The sequence below is a fragment of the Sander vitreus genome, chromosome 9, assembly GCF_031162955.1.
Source record: "Sander vitreus isolate 19-12246 chromosome 9, sanVit1, whole genome shotgun sequence".
NCBI lineage: Eukaryota > Metazoa > Chordata > Actinopteri > Perciformes > Percidae > Sander > Sander vitreus.
Window position 1 is genome coordinate 12,001,486 of NC_135863.1, and position 18,070 is coordinate 12,019,555.

Consider the following 18,070-nt stretch of genomic DNA (forward strand, 5'->3'; position numbering starts at 1 on the left):
CACACACACACACACACACACACACACACACACACACACATAAATGCTTTGTTGATTCATTGGAGCAAAGAGCAGGCGACTTGCTGACCCACAAACTCCCACTATGACGATGATGATGTAGCAGCACAACTTTTCAGTTTGATCATTATGCAGTGTGTGTTTGTCTTTCTGAACACCCCCATGTGAGTCTACATTTTATGCACACATACCACACTGCCATTATCAAAGGCACTTGTGACCCACTTTTGCGACAAGTTTTCAGTTTCTTACAGACTTGATCCAGAGGCTTGTTAGCCTGGGTTTGTGACATATTTTCCATCGTTGCATCTGACCCTGCAGGACCCCACAAGTTGCGAAAAGGGCACAAAGGTTTTGAATTGTTCCCAGATAAATATATTCTTGATAAACAATGTCTCTTTGAAGGTGTGTCATCATCGGCAAAGCGGATTAGATTGGGTTTGCTTTTTTACTTTCTGTCATTGATTTACTACTCTTTTTAACTCGCACCTGTCCTCCCCAACATTCCTCCTTTTATCACCCTCTCCTGGTCTTCCTTCTTCTCTCTCTTTTCTTTTCATGTCTCTTCTTTCCTCTTTCTAACTACCGTGCCTTTTGCAAATTCATTCCCTGTTCCCCTCACCACGGTACTTTCTTTTCATCTTCTCATACCTCCATACCTTTCAATATTTTATTTTTGCCTTTTTTTTTTAACCTCTCTCTATTTCTGTGCATTCCTTCCCCCCCATTCCTCCAATTATCTCTCCATCTTTACCCTCCAGCGCTTGGCCAATTCCAAAGCCCACACGTCACGCTTCATCAGTGCCAACCTTCCCTGCAACAAGTTCAAGAATCGGCTGGTCAACATCATGCCCTACGAGACCACGCGCGTCTGCCTGCAGCCAATAAGAGGCCTGGAAGGATCTGACTACATAAATTCCAGCTTCATTGATGGCTACAGGTAGGAAGAGGGGTGAGATGGCGGGAAATACTGTATGCAATTCAAGACATAAAAGAAGAGAAGGTACAGTAGATAAGGGAAATACGGATTTGATTTAGATGTGAAAGGAAGATACCTATTCAAACTGCAAATGTACACATATTGCTTTTGTTTACGATCCCAAGATAACGTATTACTCATTAAAAGCTATCACTCAGTCTTTTTTTAAGAATGTATCAAGTATCAGTGTTGTTCCCATTATGTATTCCCATAGCCTTTTGTGTTAACATGAATGGTTTTAATACGGTTCTACTGTATACAGACAACAGAAGGCCTACATCGCCACACAGGGCCCTCTGGCAGAGACTACAGAAGACTTCTGGAGAATGCTCTGGGAGAACAACTCTACTATTGTAGTCATGTTGACCAAACTGAGAGAGATGGGACGGGTAAGACATACTGTAAACAAACATGGACACAAACATAAGATTGTTGTTATTTCCTAACATTTATTTGTGGAAGGTTTCAAAGAGTAAAAAAAAAAAAGAGTAAATAATCAAAATATAAATAACAAAGGGTTTGTCTACCCATTTGCTCAAACAGGAAAAGTGTCACCAGTACTGGCCGGCGGAGCGCTCTGCCAGGTACCAGTACTTTGTGGTTGATCCCATGGCGGAGTACAACATGCCCCAGTACATCCTCCGAGAGTTCAAGGTCACAGATGCCAGGGTAAGACATACCCGGGAGTTTTGGATATGCATTTATAAGGTTGCGGGTCGGGAAAAAGCAACAAATTAAGACCAACAAAATCATAGACGGTTTTTAACAAACAGTAATTAGAGCATTTTGTTCATAAAAAGTTGGGGAGTTACACATGAAAATGAGGTGAAAACAATGTGTTGCTGGGTAACTTCTGTTGTTTAGTTGTGTAGATATAATCAGGAAAAGACTTAAAAGAATTATATATATATATATATATATATATATATATATATACACACTGTAGATTCTCTATTTTATACTGACATTCAATAGCAGTACTGGACCAGTGTGTTGTTCATGAATATTCACCTCAAAAGGCCAGAATGCAATGCAGTACCAATTTCTGCTGCAGTGTGGGAAATGTAGGAGGCTAAGCAGGTTAATGAAAAGTAGGTCACATACACACAGAAACATCACTATCACATCAAGTATTTTTTTCCTCAAAAGTTCCTAAAATAATTCTGATATTATAATTTGACTGTAGTTTGATGGGTTTCCACACAAAACAAGATACCATCATGACCTAATGTTAACTTCATTCATTTTTAGTGAGTTCACACCTGAACTATTTACATCCTGTTGAGTAGGTTTTACTACCCTATTGTAGTTATCTTTTTTACCTCAGGATTTCTTTTTTGGGTCCAATTAGGTCGGACAGTTTGAAGCAGCAGAACTGTAGCGCAGAAATAGAACTGCTTCCTCTCTTTGCCAAACGAAAGATTTCCCAGGCGGTGTGGCAGCTTGTTAGCAGTCACCCTGTTGGTATTAAAAAAATGAATACATTATATCTCTGCACATACACTTATACACAAACAGACTATACTATCCACATTGTGGAAATCAGACATCAATGCTGTTTTAGCTGGAATGCCATCAATCCACACACACAAACATGGACTCTTTTCTTAATACATAATTTTGTGTAGTGTGCAAAATTCCTCTCTTAAATGTCCCATATTATGCTCAATTTCTGGTTCATACTAGTATTTTGGGTTTCGACTAGAACATGTTTACATGCCTTGAATTAAAAAAACACATTCTTTTTTTCTTACCGTCTGAATATAACTGTATTCACCCTCTCTCTGAAACACTTTATTTTAGCCCCTGTCTCTTTAAGCCCCCCTCAAAGAAAAAAGCCCAGTATGCTCTGATTGGTCAATGTTTCCCGGACTTTTGTTTCTGCTGTCTTTGTGTTTCTGCACCGTCATTGCAGCCGGGGAATGACTATAACCGCACTGTAACAGCACTTTATATATATATAGTTGGAACATCACAGCCGTATGGAAGTTCTGATGGCTCATTTAAAGGCACCGTTTCTGAATACGTGCTGTGTGCATTTCTCTGTGGATTGAGCATTTTGGTACTTTCACAATGTTGAAATAGCACCTCGACCTGCTTTATAATTAAAACAAGACATGGCATCTCACATCTCATGGGACCTTTAACAGGCTCAAACACAGACACACACACACACAAATATGTACACGGGCTTACTTTATGCTACATACACATCTCTATGCTGATTTACTATTCTCAGCACAAATATACACACTCTTGCATACATACAAACACACCTTTGAATTTTGTATATATTTTATTTTTTAACACTCAAGGACACATACATTCAACAAACAGGTATTTACAGCTTGTATGTTTCAACCCCTCCATGAACACTCTAACACAGTCATACATTTTGTCTAATGCACACTCCAGTGTTGGTGTCTTTCAAAAGATTCTTAAAGGAGGCTAAATCATCAAAGCAGCCAATAGACACTCAAAGCTTTTCATGAAACAAAACAGAGAAGATTATATTAGAGATATGGTATATTGAGGTGTGAGTGAAGGTTAGGTTGATGTAAATTGTTAAGAAGCACTGTATGTGTAGCTGTGTGTTGTAGGTTTTTAACCCCATATTTCTGATTGTGTATGCATGCAAGAGTGTGTGTGTGTGTACACGTTACGTTGGTTTACCTCACATACCATAGATCACGTAGATGTATATGCATGCATGAGTTTGTATATGTATGATTAAGAGTGTGTGCGTGCTTGTGTGTGTGTGTCTGTGTGTGTTCACGTTACGTTGCACGCCTCTGCACAGTAATAGCATAGACTCCATGCCTCAATACTCACATCTAGCGAGCCAGTCACGTATTTAATCACACAATTTGACACGGCGCGTGGGCCCTCAGGTTGTGTGTTAAATTTTCCTTTCTTTTTTTTCTTCTTCTCTCCTCTCTTTCTTCAGCGTGCTTGGTTTATTGTGTTGTTGTCTTTGCCCCTCTTTTACTTTTAATCCCCCCGCTGAGGCAAAATGTTTTTCAGATGAAAAACAAAGGCAACGAAAGAAAGGAAACATGCAATGCGTCATAAAACAAGGAAAGACACGGGATGTTGTACAAAGAAAGCACATGGAGCTTAACTTATTAGAATCCAAATCACTGTATTTGTCAAGTGCAATAAATGTACGTTTGTACAAAAATAAATCTTGGCGACGTTGGTGCAGAAATATATCAACAGCTAAGATAGCAACACGGTGCATACTGCCACACGGGATGGCAGGACCTTGCTTCAGAGCACAGATATTCAATAGACAGATTATGTAGATCCTTTGAAATATAGTAGCTGCAGATGTCATACATTCAGCTTTCAGTCAGCATCTTCATTGAGCATGCTAGCATTAGAGGGAGACGGTTAGCTCATGGCAAAAATTATTGAATGAGAATTTAGCATGAGAACTCATGACAACATCCATGATGAATATGGAGCATAAGGCACTTTTACCCAATATAACAGGAGCTCTTTAGGAAAACTATTGTGAGTTTTACGAGGTCATTTAATAATTGTAAACTTTTTTATGGTGACTGATTAAATTAAATGACAATATAAAGTTTTTGTAGTGTTTTATAAACTATAAAATATAAACCTGTGTAACATAAACTATCCTGACATGATACTATTTTGATCCCCAATCATCCATTGTGTAAGTGCTTGCTGGACTGGATGATACCTTGAAACCAGAGACAATTAACTGTTAGCTATTTTTACCCAGCAGCCAGTGTAGGCAGTCATCAGGCAGTAATCTTTAGTTCCATGAATCATTCTTTAGAAAAGAAGAGCTCCTGCATTCACATGATGGTTACCTGACAAAACATCTACTTGGACTGTATTTATATAGCGCTTTTCTAGTCTTAATGACTACTCAAAGCGCTTTTAACATCAGACAGGAACCATTCACACACATTCATACACTGAGACCAAGGCTGCCATACAAGGTGCCACCTGCAGATAAACATTCACACACATTTACACTCCGATGGTGCAGCATCGGGAGCAATTCGGGGTTCTGTGTCTTGCCCAAGGACACTTCGACATGGGACTGCAGGGCCAGGGATCGAACCACCAACTTTCCGATTGGTAGTCGACCACTCTACCACCTAAGCCACAGCCGCCCCTTACTTAAGGAGACAAACTGCTATAAAGCAGTAATGCCACCATAAATGTCCTTTTTTGCATGTTTTTATGTCCTGTCTAACATCAGAGGTAGTGTGGACAGTTGCTTTCAGTAAGCCCCTTATATAGAGTTTACAGTATTTTAGCCATGATTTTAAAGATCGCAGAGAAAAGAAAGAAAAAACAGATTAGAGGCAAATCGGCACCTGCTCTTGTGAGCGATGACAGCAGCGACGACCTAAAGCCAATGAGAGCGCAAGGTACGGGGTAATATCAGGAGGAGCAGTCGTAAAACCTGAAACAGAACATCAGTTAGTATGGCTATGAGAAAGGATCATCGGTGTGCTTCTTGCGGACATCCTTTTTTGGAAGAAAAAACTCTGGTTTTGTGTCTTTTCCCGTATCACTTTTCACATGTGTTTTGTTGTTTATAAATTTTATTTTTTTTATCATTATGAAGCTACTTAAACAGGTGCAGAAACACAAAATCAACAAAAAAAGGACAAATCAATCCCAGTTTACTCGTCAAATGAGTATTAATCAAAGTGTGCCTTTGCAGTGTGAACAAATGGGAAGAGAATTTGTGAGAATGACCCATGATGTCTAAACCGAAGTCTGTTGCACAGAGAAGTGAGAAACAGCTGGAGAAATGAACACCTGGTTGTCTTAATTGCTGGTAGCATCAAGCGGACAGCCCATCTCAAAATGCACAATTGCTTTACTCTGCTCACTTTCTTGAGAAATGTATTCTCTCCGAGACCACTTGAAAATAACTTTCTTTACAAGGACACAAGTATTGACTCAACATTCTCAGTCTCGATGATCAGCTCTCTCAAAATAAAGCAGATCAATGAACTTGTCCTAGTGTGAAGACACCTGATTGTAAAAAAATTAAATAAACATTGTTTGCACTAACACAAGATTATAAGAATCAATATAAGATTAAATTGTTAACATTGACATTTTGACTAGCAGGCTTGTCGGCTTGTCAGGGTTTTTGTTTTCAATTTTCATCATCCAATCCCACTTGCTGCTCCGTTAGTCCTCCGTTCTTGCTTCTTACCTCCATCTATCAGGTCGCTCTATCGATCGGAATTGCAGGATTATCCTATTCAACATGGTGTCTGGGAGAAGGCGCTTGTCATGGCAGATACACTATTGATTAGCTTTAACTAGGACCTACTTGTGCATCTCACACACACACACACACACACACACACACAAACAGAGCTGGAGAAAATAGAGACAATTTGGTTGGAGGTAGCGTAGCAGGGTGGGAAAGGACACACTGTCCCTCTGTTGTGAGATGTGTGCGTCATTGTACATGTATTCATCCTTGCTGTGTTGCTATTGATCAAATCTCCTCTCACAGACCATTGCCTTAGCGTTCTTTCCTCTACTCACTCTTTACATATGCCTTGTCTCCTTTCGTTTCTATGCCTCCTCTCGTTTCTTTACACAATCTACAAACTTCCATCTTCTATCCTCATGTTCTTTTCTCTGTATTTGCAGGATGGTCAGTCCAGGACAGTAAGGCAGTTCCAGTTTACTGATTGGCCGGAGCAAGGTGTGCCCAAATCCGGGGAGGGATTTATTGATTTCATCGGCCAGGTGCATAAAACCAAGGAGCAGTTTGGACAGGATGGACCAATCTCTGTCCACTGCAGGTAAGCAGTCGGACTATAACCAGTCTGCATCATATTTTCCTGCTGCACAGCATTAAAGATCAAAGATCCAAAATGCACTTTTACACTTTTTCTTAAAAATTGTATATTAGGTTTTTTTTAGGGGGGTGACATAGTTCCAGGCTCTGCAACTTGTTCACAACTTTCCTTCTTGAAAGAGATATAAGGCTTTAAGTATCATGACAGGATTAAATCAATTCTTAAGGTGGTTGTTGTTTTGGCAGTGCAGCACCTCCTGTGGTGCAGCATCATCAGATACGATCCCTCCACACCTTTTTGCTACCGCCGTACACAACCTCTGCACCTCCACAGGCCCATCTCCTTCATAATTGATAAGGCTGAGATGTGACTTGCCATTTACAAAGAGGAGGCACATGAAATGATACGGCCATTCTGTTTGGTTTTTATGATGTCTCCATGATGCATTTTTATCACCTTGGGTGTAGCTTCCAAGGTAACCCTCATCATTAACTTGAAATGCTGGACACAGGTAGAAACCGTTATTTGGTAATAGTGGTCAACACCAAGGCCTCTGGTTTTTCTCTTTTAATGATAGACCTTGAGAAGGATCCATCCAAATGAGTAGTTACCTTTTGTGACCGGACAGTGGAGATCTTTGATGTTTTTTTAGTGAAGAAAAAAAGAAATGTGTTAATTCCTTTAACAAAGGCACTGATTTTGTGTTGTTTTCATGGTTTGGCATTCAGAAACAAGCACTGAGGATACAACCGTTCCTTTGAGTGTGATCAGGGTTAACAAAGGCGTTAATACACTGAATACTTTCCTTGCTGTCTCATAAACATGGTTTACTTTTGTGACAGATTAGTTGTCACCTTTTATGCCACATTTCTATCGCACAGGCGCCATGACATCACCCAATATAACATCACCGCCTCTGCATTAAAAAGCAATGATGTCACCAGCCATGAAATGACCCCCTGGGAGATGTAAGATGTGTCAGGGAAGCTGAGTTATTCCTCCCTTCTATGAGTCCTGAGAGTTATTGGAGAGAGAGCGAAAGGATCGGTTATTGCAGGAGGAATTGCAGGACTGGCGTATTTAAACTGGATTGCAAGAGTCACAGAACTATGTTGTATTCAGCTGTCAAATGCACAATTAAAGGCATCCTTGATCCATCTCAGTGAACTCGCACCACCTACAGTGTAATAAATCATTTTAAACCATGGTCTGGGTGAATACTCGATTCTGATTGGCTGCAGTGTGTCCATCAAAAAGTGATGTGGGACACCTACTAAAGGAGTTCCGGTGAAACTGACTATTTACTGTTCTAGGAATGTGCTACATTAAATCAAAAAGTAAATGTGGATCTGTTATTTCCAACTCGTCCTCTGAACACCACAGGATGGCGCTAACACACAAGCTGCAAGAAGTAAGTTATACTTCCCCTCTGGACTGACTTTGTTTCACAGCGAATAACGTTATCTCACATCCAAATTACATTGCGGATAAATTTGTTCGTAAAAGTCGTTATATTGTTTTGGGGACAATGACATGGCTGGATAGCTAGCTTGTCTTGTTGTTCAACATACTTTCAAATTATTTGTTCTGATTGCCAACTGTACACAATGTTATTGACTTTGGATCTTGCTAGCATAGCGTTAGCTTTCTGGCTCGTAGCTAATCTGAAGGGTTCTACGAGCTGAGCGGACTATAAATATCTCCCGTTGCTAAGGGAGGCAAGTCGTATCTAAGGTCTTTCCTATTTCCTGGAAGAGGGAACAACGTTTGCATTGCATAAGAACCTTATAGGATGGGAATGATTGTTCCAGGTATTAGTCCAACCCTCAGGCGTAACCAGGGAAATTGAGTTATTGTTTGGATAAACTTTAGATTTCGATTGTAAAGCAAATTAAAATATAAACTAATGTTTAAAAAATATGTTATTTGGCAAGTGACCATGGTATAAGCGGGTTAATGCCCTTCGAGGTGTCCATTGTCAGTTATTAATGGACTTCGGCTGCGCGTCGGACGGTTCACGTCTCACTGTCGTCCATTAATACCTGACAATGAACACCTCGTCGGGCATTAACCCTTACAGAATTGTGTGCTGTCACCTGCAGTCCTTTTCAATACTTAGCGGTAATTTTGTACTTTTTAACAAGTTCTTTTTTGTTTTTTGGTGTCACTTTGTCTGAAGGCAATATGCCTTATTTTGAAAAGAAAGTTTCTCCTGAGTAGTGAAAAAAAGAAGAATTAAGCTTCTGTTGGTTTCTTTGTCTGTCATTACCATAGCCACCTCCTCTTCCTCCCTTCCTTTTTCTTCAGGCTTTTCATCTCCGAGTGGAGAGCTTATGCCTTCCTTTTCTCGTACTCTTTCGTCTTCTGTCACTGGCCTTCCCCGTCTGTCATCACTCTGTCTGTTTCTTAATCCTTTCTCTCTCTGTCTGTCTCTCTCTCTCTCTCTCTCTCTCTCTCTCTCTCTCTCTCTCTTTTCCTCTCCATCCATCCATCCATTCTCCCGGCCCTCCTTTATTCCACTCCCACCCTCTTTTCTTCTTCCTCCTCCTCTCCCCTCCTCAGCCACTATCTAATAGACCCACATGCTTTTTGTCATTAATTGCCTGATTACTTCCTGTGAATGGGGACACCAAATCCTCTCAGTCTGCAGCGGCTCTGCGAGCCTTCAGATTTGGAGAGTCGATCTTCCTGGACAGAGGGAGAGAGAGAGGGGAGCTCTGAGTGAGTTTAAGAGTCCATGTGACAAACTGTGACTGACTCCCAGAAAGAGGCTTTGGGTGGGCTGAGAGATACTGCAGCGTGGGGGTTGGTAGTGGGTGGGTGTATATGTGTTTGGGGGGTGGTCGTATGTTCTGCATGGTTAGGCTCAATAACTACTGTGTTCGATATCATTTAAATTTATTGTCAAACATTACAAGTCATCTTTTGTCCTACTTCTAGCTTTGTCCCCCAACAGACGCACACTTGTAGACACACACACACACACACACACACACACACACACACACACACACACACACACACACACAAACCAAAAATGTCTGCTAGCAGCCCTTGCTTCCATTCTTCACTCAAAAAAATAGCATCAGAGGCTGGAAGAAGCCCAAATAAATCTGTTGTCATATCAATTATTGTTCCATTGGTGAAGTGGAAGTCATTTCACAGCAAAGCAGCTTAGAGAGGCAGTTCTCAAGTATTTCAGGATCTGAGTTAAGACTCAGTATTTCTGGAGAGCAGCAGCAGGCTGAGCTTCTCGACACATGGGAGGGGCTTAATGAGACAAAATGTTGGCCTGGTTGTTTGTGTGCCTGATTTGGAGTGCGTCTCTCTGTCCTTGAGGCCTCATTTTGTGTTCAACGAGAATGTTGGGGCACATCAAAGTGGATTCACACATGCAGATTGCGTCCTTGCCATCGCCAACGTTGCGTTACCCTGCCACAGGATTTCTGGCTATCAAAGGTTTTCGAACGGTTGACACCTTCAGGCAGTCAGAGAGCCGCAAATGTGCAAAGTTGCCCAGTGCAGCTTTACAACTATATCCTGTTGCAGATATAGCATGCATTTTAGAGAAAATTTAGGTTTGAAATTGTTTAAAGATTAGTGTTATTTTGCAGGTCTTGGTTAGACTAATGTAGAGTCATAAAGTAACAAAGTACAGGCGTGGTATGGGACAAGAAAAGAAGACACCTAAGATAAAAATGTCCTTAGCCCAAATCAAGATTCACAATTCAGCCAAGACATATTTACTACATTCTTATTAATTCACTTTGTCGTTATGTGTTTCTAGTGCCGGTGTGGGCAGGACCGGAGTCTTCATCACCCTTAGCATTGTCCTGGAGCGAATGCGTTATGAAGGCGTGGTTGATATATTCCAAACAGTGAAGATGCTCCGGACCCAGAGGCCAGCCATGGTCCAGACTGAGGTCAGGACACACCCAAAAACATACACTACGTCTTACACAAATTACACAATTGTACTATAGTATTTTGTAGTTTGGAGGTTAGTTAAACTTGACTCAAAAATGTATATAAAATGATTTATATTATATACAGTAGTTGTCTTAATATCTGTGTGAGGACATAGTCTGCCTCAACAAGTACTGTAATTTGCTTTAATTTTAAATTGTCTGAAATATTTAATCTCATTATCATTGCAAACTCTTTAAACTACTGTTGAGATTTTGTTCTGATGTTTTTTTTCTCCTATATCTGTGTTTCTTCCCTACAGGATGAATACCAATTCTGTTATCATGCAGCTCTGGAGTACTTAGGAAGCTTTGATCACTATGCAACGTAAAAAAGCCATCTCTTCCCCCCAGAGTCCTGTCATCCCCCCCCCCCACCCCCCTCAACAGTCTCCGGAGCCATAGAAACTTTAAAATTTAAAAAACGAAGACAGCAGACGACAATAACACCATCACAAATTCAGACACACCAAACAGGATCCTACTGTAGATTTTAAAACAACGCCCAACCAAATTGTTGAGAAAAATTCCAATTCGACCAAGAGACCCTTCGTGAGGAAACAAGGAAAATTGCCCATCATCAAGAAAAACAAAATCCTCATCAGCAGAGGAACCAGACGCTGTGGCTCAGGCTGTGGGGCGGGAATCGATCAAATTGTCAGACTGCTTACCTTACCTCAAGTGTTTCAATGTGGAGGACATTGTAAACATTCGTGGACTTTTCTCTTCTCAAAAATATCTTTGTGATACAACGGTAACAAGCAACAGCTAATGAAGGAGAAGGCAACAGCAAAATCAATGAGAGGCAGATGGATGTAGCCGAGACGGGGTGACTTTATTTGTTTTTGTTTTATATGCCTGGGTGTAAACGGGGGGTTCAAGTATTTCTATCAACAAATTTGGTGAGTGATATCCAGAGAAATGACCAAATTGTGGTTGCCTGTGTGAACACAAATGGTTTTCCCCAACCTCTGGTAAAAAAAAAAAAAAAAAAAGGTGGAAACGTAACTAGCACGAGAACACTACCATCTAGCATCAAGTAAACCTTGAGTTTTTTTACACTGTCCCACTAATGATATGCCTAATTTGTGCGGAAGAACACTCAACTCAACACTCAGATGTCAACTGCCTGTTCTCAAGCGCTAAGAGCTTAGACAAGGCATTGTCAGTGGTTGTGGGGAAGAAAGCAGCAACCCATATCTTAAGATCAGTTAGTTTCATGAATTGTGAACTTGTGTAAAAGCAGTATCTCAAGCCAGGTGACCACAGTGATGTTGAAAAGTACCACAGTGTATTTAAGAAGTGCCCCAGGAGGCTCGTGTCTCAGTCACCAGAGAAATCGGAGGAAAACCATGGCTGTTGCAAGAAGCTGCGGATGGTCAACGTGGGAGAAATGGCAACCGTGTCCCATGTTTTTTACAATCACTCCTCTATTTGGAACGATTGCATTGTGGGGCTTCGGTGTTAACATCCACCATTTTGAACAAGAGATAAACCTGGTGGACGAGAAGCTTTGGAACAAACGGAACAACCAAGCAAGGATTGCCGCAGAGTCAGGGCTTTCTTTGTGTACAGTGACCAACGTTCATCATCATTGTTTCAAACTTGTCTTATGACGAATTATCTCTTTTTGTTTTTATTTTCTGTCAAAACCAAACATGCTGCTTATCTTGTGTATGCTGTAAGTGTGACTCTTATGGGAGAGGAAACTGACGAACAAAAGATGCCAGCTCTGCTATCTACTCGCGCCAAGGCAGGCATGACTGAAAGCGCATTCACATGACAACATCGTCCACCAGTCTTTTTCACATCTCTTTCTTTCCCAGCCTCTTCTATAATCATCTATTTTATTGTATAAGACACTCAAGAGTGGCTGAGGCCTGTTGCAGTTACAAAGCTGTATGTTTGTGGTTGGAAAAATTGGCCTTTAGTTCAACTGTATGTGTGTTTGTTAACAGGTGGATAAACAAAGTAGTTGCTTTGGTTTTTGTCCTCCGTTTTAGAGATGATGTCAACGTGGGTGACACCGCCAGACCAGGCGGCCATGTTGGATCTCGATGCCATGATGTGATAATGAAATTCTTCGGTACAAGTTACTTGCACATGCCTAAGGAAAAAAGAAACAAAACTTGAAACAAATACCCCCAAAACAACTGCAGGTCGGATTTGACGCACTAAAGTACGTGTCTGAAAAGAAGAAGAAAAAATCCAGCTTTTGAAATCTTGAGATCAGTGCTTTGGTACAGAGTTGTGTGTGGATTCTGTGGAGGTTTCCAAAGGGTGTGCACAAAAACCAGAGTGATTGACAGAACTGTGTGTAATCTTTTCTTATTTCCAAAAAAGCCTTATTGTTATTGTAACATTATGAAAACATTACTGTTGTATTATGAGGACTTATTTTACATTACATAGTTGACTTTTTATTTTAGTTTTGGTTTAGTTTTTTTAACAGAGATGTTGTATCACATTTTTTTAAATTAGCAGGAAAAGAGAAATGCTTATTTGTTCATATTACGTTAAAAGACATTCTATTTTTTCACTGTAGAAATGTTAAGTATAACATGTCTGTGTGTATGTGTGCATATATATATATATATATATATATATATATATACATACTGCACACTCACACATGCATATATATATTTAAATGCAGAATATAAAGATATATCCAAACACTTAGTATTAATGACATTTTTCTCCTTATCATCTTTTTTTTATATATACCAGCCAGTGCTCATGTTTGAAAATATGACTTTTTTTTTTGCTTGTGTGATTGTTTCTTGTAATCTTAGAAACCTTGTGTGTTTCTTGAGTAAAAGTGGAGGTGATGTCAGTGCTATGCCTGAATCATCTGCCTCCACTACCCAATGTTTAACTTCTACCCCTGGGTAGATCCTGTGCCGATGAGGAGATGCCATTTTTTTTTTTTTATCTTGTTGAGATTCTTTATTATCATTAACTTTTAGGAATTAGTATTCTTCTTTTTTTTTTTTTTTGCAACTGTTGAATGATGAACTGGTCTACAAAATATCTACTCAATCAAAGATTTCATAATTGAACTTTTTTGTTAGCTATATCAGCCCAAATGTGACCTACTGTACCTTGTATGATCATGTACAGACTATGTCCATCAGTTCTTTCTTTTTTTACTTTTATTATTTTCTGACATAATGTGGTCATTCATTTTGTTAGATATCCACTATGATCTAGAATATACCTGTAAATAAACAAATATATAGATTATATGTATTTGTATAATTTGACCCTCAAAATCTCATACTTTTAAGTGGGGACAGAATCACATAGATGGAGGTTCTGCTCATATACGACTTCCTGTTTGTTTGTAAAGCCTGTTATCACCTTCTGAAATATTCTTTCTCCAGCCCTGCTCCCTGGTCTTTAATTACCACTCGCTTTTTTTCTGCCTTTAATTTCCCCTGCTGGCAGTTAAACTTGGGAACAAGCCAGCTCCTGTTCTCACACCTATAGCATCAATGAGGGCTTAAAATCAGCATCCGAGATCTGCTGGTATAATTTAGCTGAGGGTGGGAAGTTAGTCCACTCACTAACCATTTGAATTGCTAATCAACAATCAATTCAAGGTCCTGTTACATTCTCATTCTCAATGTAGACATTAGAGTAGACAGATGTCAATGTAGACACTTTTCTCTTTTACACCATGGAATTATAGTGTTTAAATACTTAGACCTCCAAAGTCTCAAATTCCAACAAAAAATGGGATTACAAAGGTGTTCTTAATGTATCCACTAATGTGAGAAACAATAGCAGCTAAAGGTGTTTTTTTTTTTCATTCCTTAAAGATTTCCCACAGATCCCCAGAAAGTCCCCAGCTGTCCAACTGCCTAAAATGCCAAGGTGTTTCCATAAATATATCATTGGCTGATGGACAAATGCAGCTCTGCTAAAGACCGTACATAGTTCAGTTGCAACATGACATGTTGATTTATTTACTCCCTAGAGCATTTTTAAGCTTTGTATAGAACCATACTCTGTTTTTGTTTAGTCATGTTTTGTTGTGGGATGCAGAAAGAAATCAGGACTCAATGAAACAGAGCAGTGCGATGCAACAAAGGGAAGACCAAGACAACCAAAAATTGCTGCAAATTCACATTTCCAGCACATCATTTATGAACAGTGGGAACCTTGAGATGTTTCATAATGAACTAAAATCCTGAACTGAAGTCTTTTTGGAACTCAAAACAGATGGCCCAAATGCCAAAACTGAAAACTGTGGAAGTCTTTGGAAGCTTGTGCAATGTGTTTGACTTATGTAAAGATGCTAGACTTTAAAAAAAAGATGCCAAATTTACTGGAATATGTTGCAGAATATTTGGGGGATGGGGATGACTAACTAAAAACTACACTAACAAAAAATGGCATCAAAAAGAATAGAACATATACAGTACATAGCGACAAAAAGAATCCAAACTCAGCAAAATGTTTTTTCCTTTGTGTAAGGGCCAAGTGCTATCAATTTCAAACTGTTACTTCTGACTGAAACAATAATTGGTTTAAAGCCACTGTGTATGTAGATATGTTGACTTTGTATTAAAGAAATGTTGTCTGAAAACCATTTTGCCTGTCACTTTTGGCTGATAAAGTATGTGATAGTGTGATTCTTCTAGATATCTCTCCTCATGTCTGATTGTCTGCGATCTGTGGGGAATATGTAAAAAGCTGGTACGAGTTGTTTAACTACAATATTGCACCAGCACTTACTTTGTACATCATTCATTACAATGTGATTTGCGTTGAAAAACAAGTGAAGCAGCACACAGATGGTGCACTTCTTTTGTTGATAAGATGGCTTGATTAGGTTCCTCCTATATTTGTTCACCAGCCTCTTCACAAACCTATTCCGATGGGTCCTTAAGCTCCTTTTCAAGCTTAATAAATGCCACCCAGACAGGCTGATATTGGTGCAGAGGTAAACTTTCACCTGGTGGTATTTGCTCTCTCATCTATCTTCAGATATTTGATAACCTCAAAGTAAAATGTCTGCAAAAAGGGGAAAAAAAGGAACATGTTGGTAGCAAATCTTACTGCATTTGCCAAACACTAGCTTTAGAGTACATCCTGCAGATTACAGTGTGATTAGTTGGTATATACAGGGTATGCATAAAATACTTACTGGGTACTTATACCAAAGCAAACATATACAGGAGGAAAATAAAGGTTAGGGAGTAAGGGTGTAACAGCTTTGAACATTCTGTTATGTTATATATGTTAACTTTTTTGAAAAGATCACAGTACACAACAATTAAGACAAAGCATTAAAAACGTGCGAGAAAACGTAATTATTACAATCCAGGGTACGCAGGCTGTAACAAAGTAGTATCTTGCTCACCCCTGTTAAACTGTAATCACAGGGTATACAGGCTGTAAAATAAAGCATTCTCTTGTGTATGCAGGTCTTCATTCAAAAAATGCTTTTTCTTGCAGTTTAACATACCCTAAAGCAATTTGTTTGCACTTATTTCCTGTACTTCTAACCTATATACCTCCCAGTAACTACCCAGTAATTATTTCATTGGTACCCTGCATGTACAACATATTTACACTGTAATTTCAAGGTTGTAATCTAAAGTGTTTCCCTTGCTTCAATTATAAACATTTAGACTAAATTTTAAATAATCTAGTGCTCTGGTGAAACATCCCAATATTTGAAGTCCTCTCTCCTAAGACCTCACTGTTCATGGCTGTTATATTCACACGTGTACCAGCTACAGACGATGTGCCAACGAGCTCCTTGTCACCTGAAACAGCAATCTGTAACATTCTGCTAAGAGGATTGTCATTTATCAAGGGCTAATATACGCAGAATGACACCCTGTTTCAAGGATGATGTCACTAATTGTCTGCTCAAAAAACGGTGTTTCAGTCCATTCTTTTCTAATAGTGGTGAGCCAGCAGACCGAGTGTGAGGGCAGGCGAGGAAGTGAATTAGGGCGGTGATTATGCTGTGATTCAGACAGCAGCTCATTAGGACCCAGCTAAGCAAGCAATCAACGAATCGATGTGACAGTGGACCCAAAAGCCACAGAAATTTGTAATAAATGGCAAAGCGATAAATTGGATTATCTACAGCCCCGTGGCCAAGCTCTTTTCTGTTGCAAATGACAAATCAATCCAATCATGCCACGAAAAAAGCCAAAAGAAACAGAAAAAGGGGCCTCGAGTTGCACCGGCCCTGGAGGTTATCTGTCTGAGATGTGCCTTGTTAAGGTTGTGGTTTTCCAGAGGTCATTTCTGTATGGCACCAGGGCTCTAAAATATTCATGCCAGACCATTAGATGTTTATGACCGCCTTTTATAATAAGAGATTTACCGACATATAAACTCCAGCCAGAATAGTAAAGGTGTCAGAGAGGTACTGTGCAACATACTGATTTACTAAGGAGAAAGCAGCGCTGCATTGAGATCTGGAAGATGTAAATGAGCAGCCAAGGAGCCATAATAAATATATAAAATGCAGAGACAGCAGGGTCTCTTCCCACCTCACGGTATTCCAAATACAAGTGGATCCACTCATGATCACTGAATATCACTATCATGACTGGAGCACACGGCACTGACGATAGATAGATAGATGATAGATAGATAGATATTAGCTGGGAATTAGTAATAATAAAGTAAAATTGCACTTATCCTGTCTAAACCATATTTTTGCTGAATTCTGCTTACCCTCCTGACACTCAGAACTGTTTTCTCAAAAGGCTTTGCTGCCATCTGTAGGATATTACATGGTATTTCATCATTGTGATAAACACACTGAAGCCTAATTTCCATTAAATTAAATCAGAGATTAACATAGATGATGTATTGTAATCTCCAGAGTCTATTGCTTTCTCTACTCTAATTACATTAGTGTGAGATATGCTTAGTAATGCTATCAGTGACTTACTCATTTAGATTTGACACACCAACACATGGAATGTTTAACGTGTATTCAGACAAATACTTATGGCTTTGACCACAACAAATTTCATAAACCATACATAGTTTTGAGAAGTATCTTGAGTGCTGCATTTTTCCCCTGCTGTTTGAGCATCTGCCACCAGTAAACGGTGACATGACTCCTGAGTTTATGCCCTTGTCCTGTTATTTCCTATAATCTGTCTTATGTTCCCTACATCCTTTCTGTCTCTGTTTTCAGCCAGAACTCGACCACTGACTGATACTGCTATTAAAACATGTTCCTGTTAGAGAGCTATATTCTCTCATTTTCCCTCTCGGCCTTGCTCTTTTCATTCATTTTGGCCTTCCCT

The 18,070-nt window shown here is 39.6% G+C and overlaps 1 protein-coding gene across 3 annotated transcripts in view; it reads left to right on the forward strand.

Moving 5' to 3' along the window:
• Positions 1 to 15,375, forward strand: part of ptprsa (protein tyrosine phosphatase receptor type Sa) — a 185,894-nt gene extending 170,519 nt beyond the window's left edge. For all 3 annotated transcript variants that reach the window (XM_078258753.1, XM_078258755.1, XM_078258754.1), the window contains 6 exons: positions 780 to 958; positions 1,260 to 1,386; positions 1,541 to 1,666; positions 6,662 to 6,816; positions 10,601 to 10,736; positions 11,042 to 15,375. In XM_078258753.1, the coding sequence (XP_078114879.1) occupies positions 780 to 958; positions 1,260 to 1,386; positions 1,541 to 1,666; positions 6,662 to 6,816; positions 10,601 to 10,736; positions 11,042 to 11,110 (792 nt within the window). In that variant the 3' untranslated portion in view covers positions 11,111 to 15,375. The remainder of the gene's footprint in view (positions 1 to 779; positions 959 to 1,259; positions 1,387 to 1,540; positions 1,667 to 6,661; positions 6,817 to 10,600; positions 10,737 to 11,041) is intronic.
• Positions 15,376 to 18,070: the final 2,695 nt, after the last annotated feature.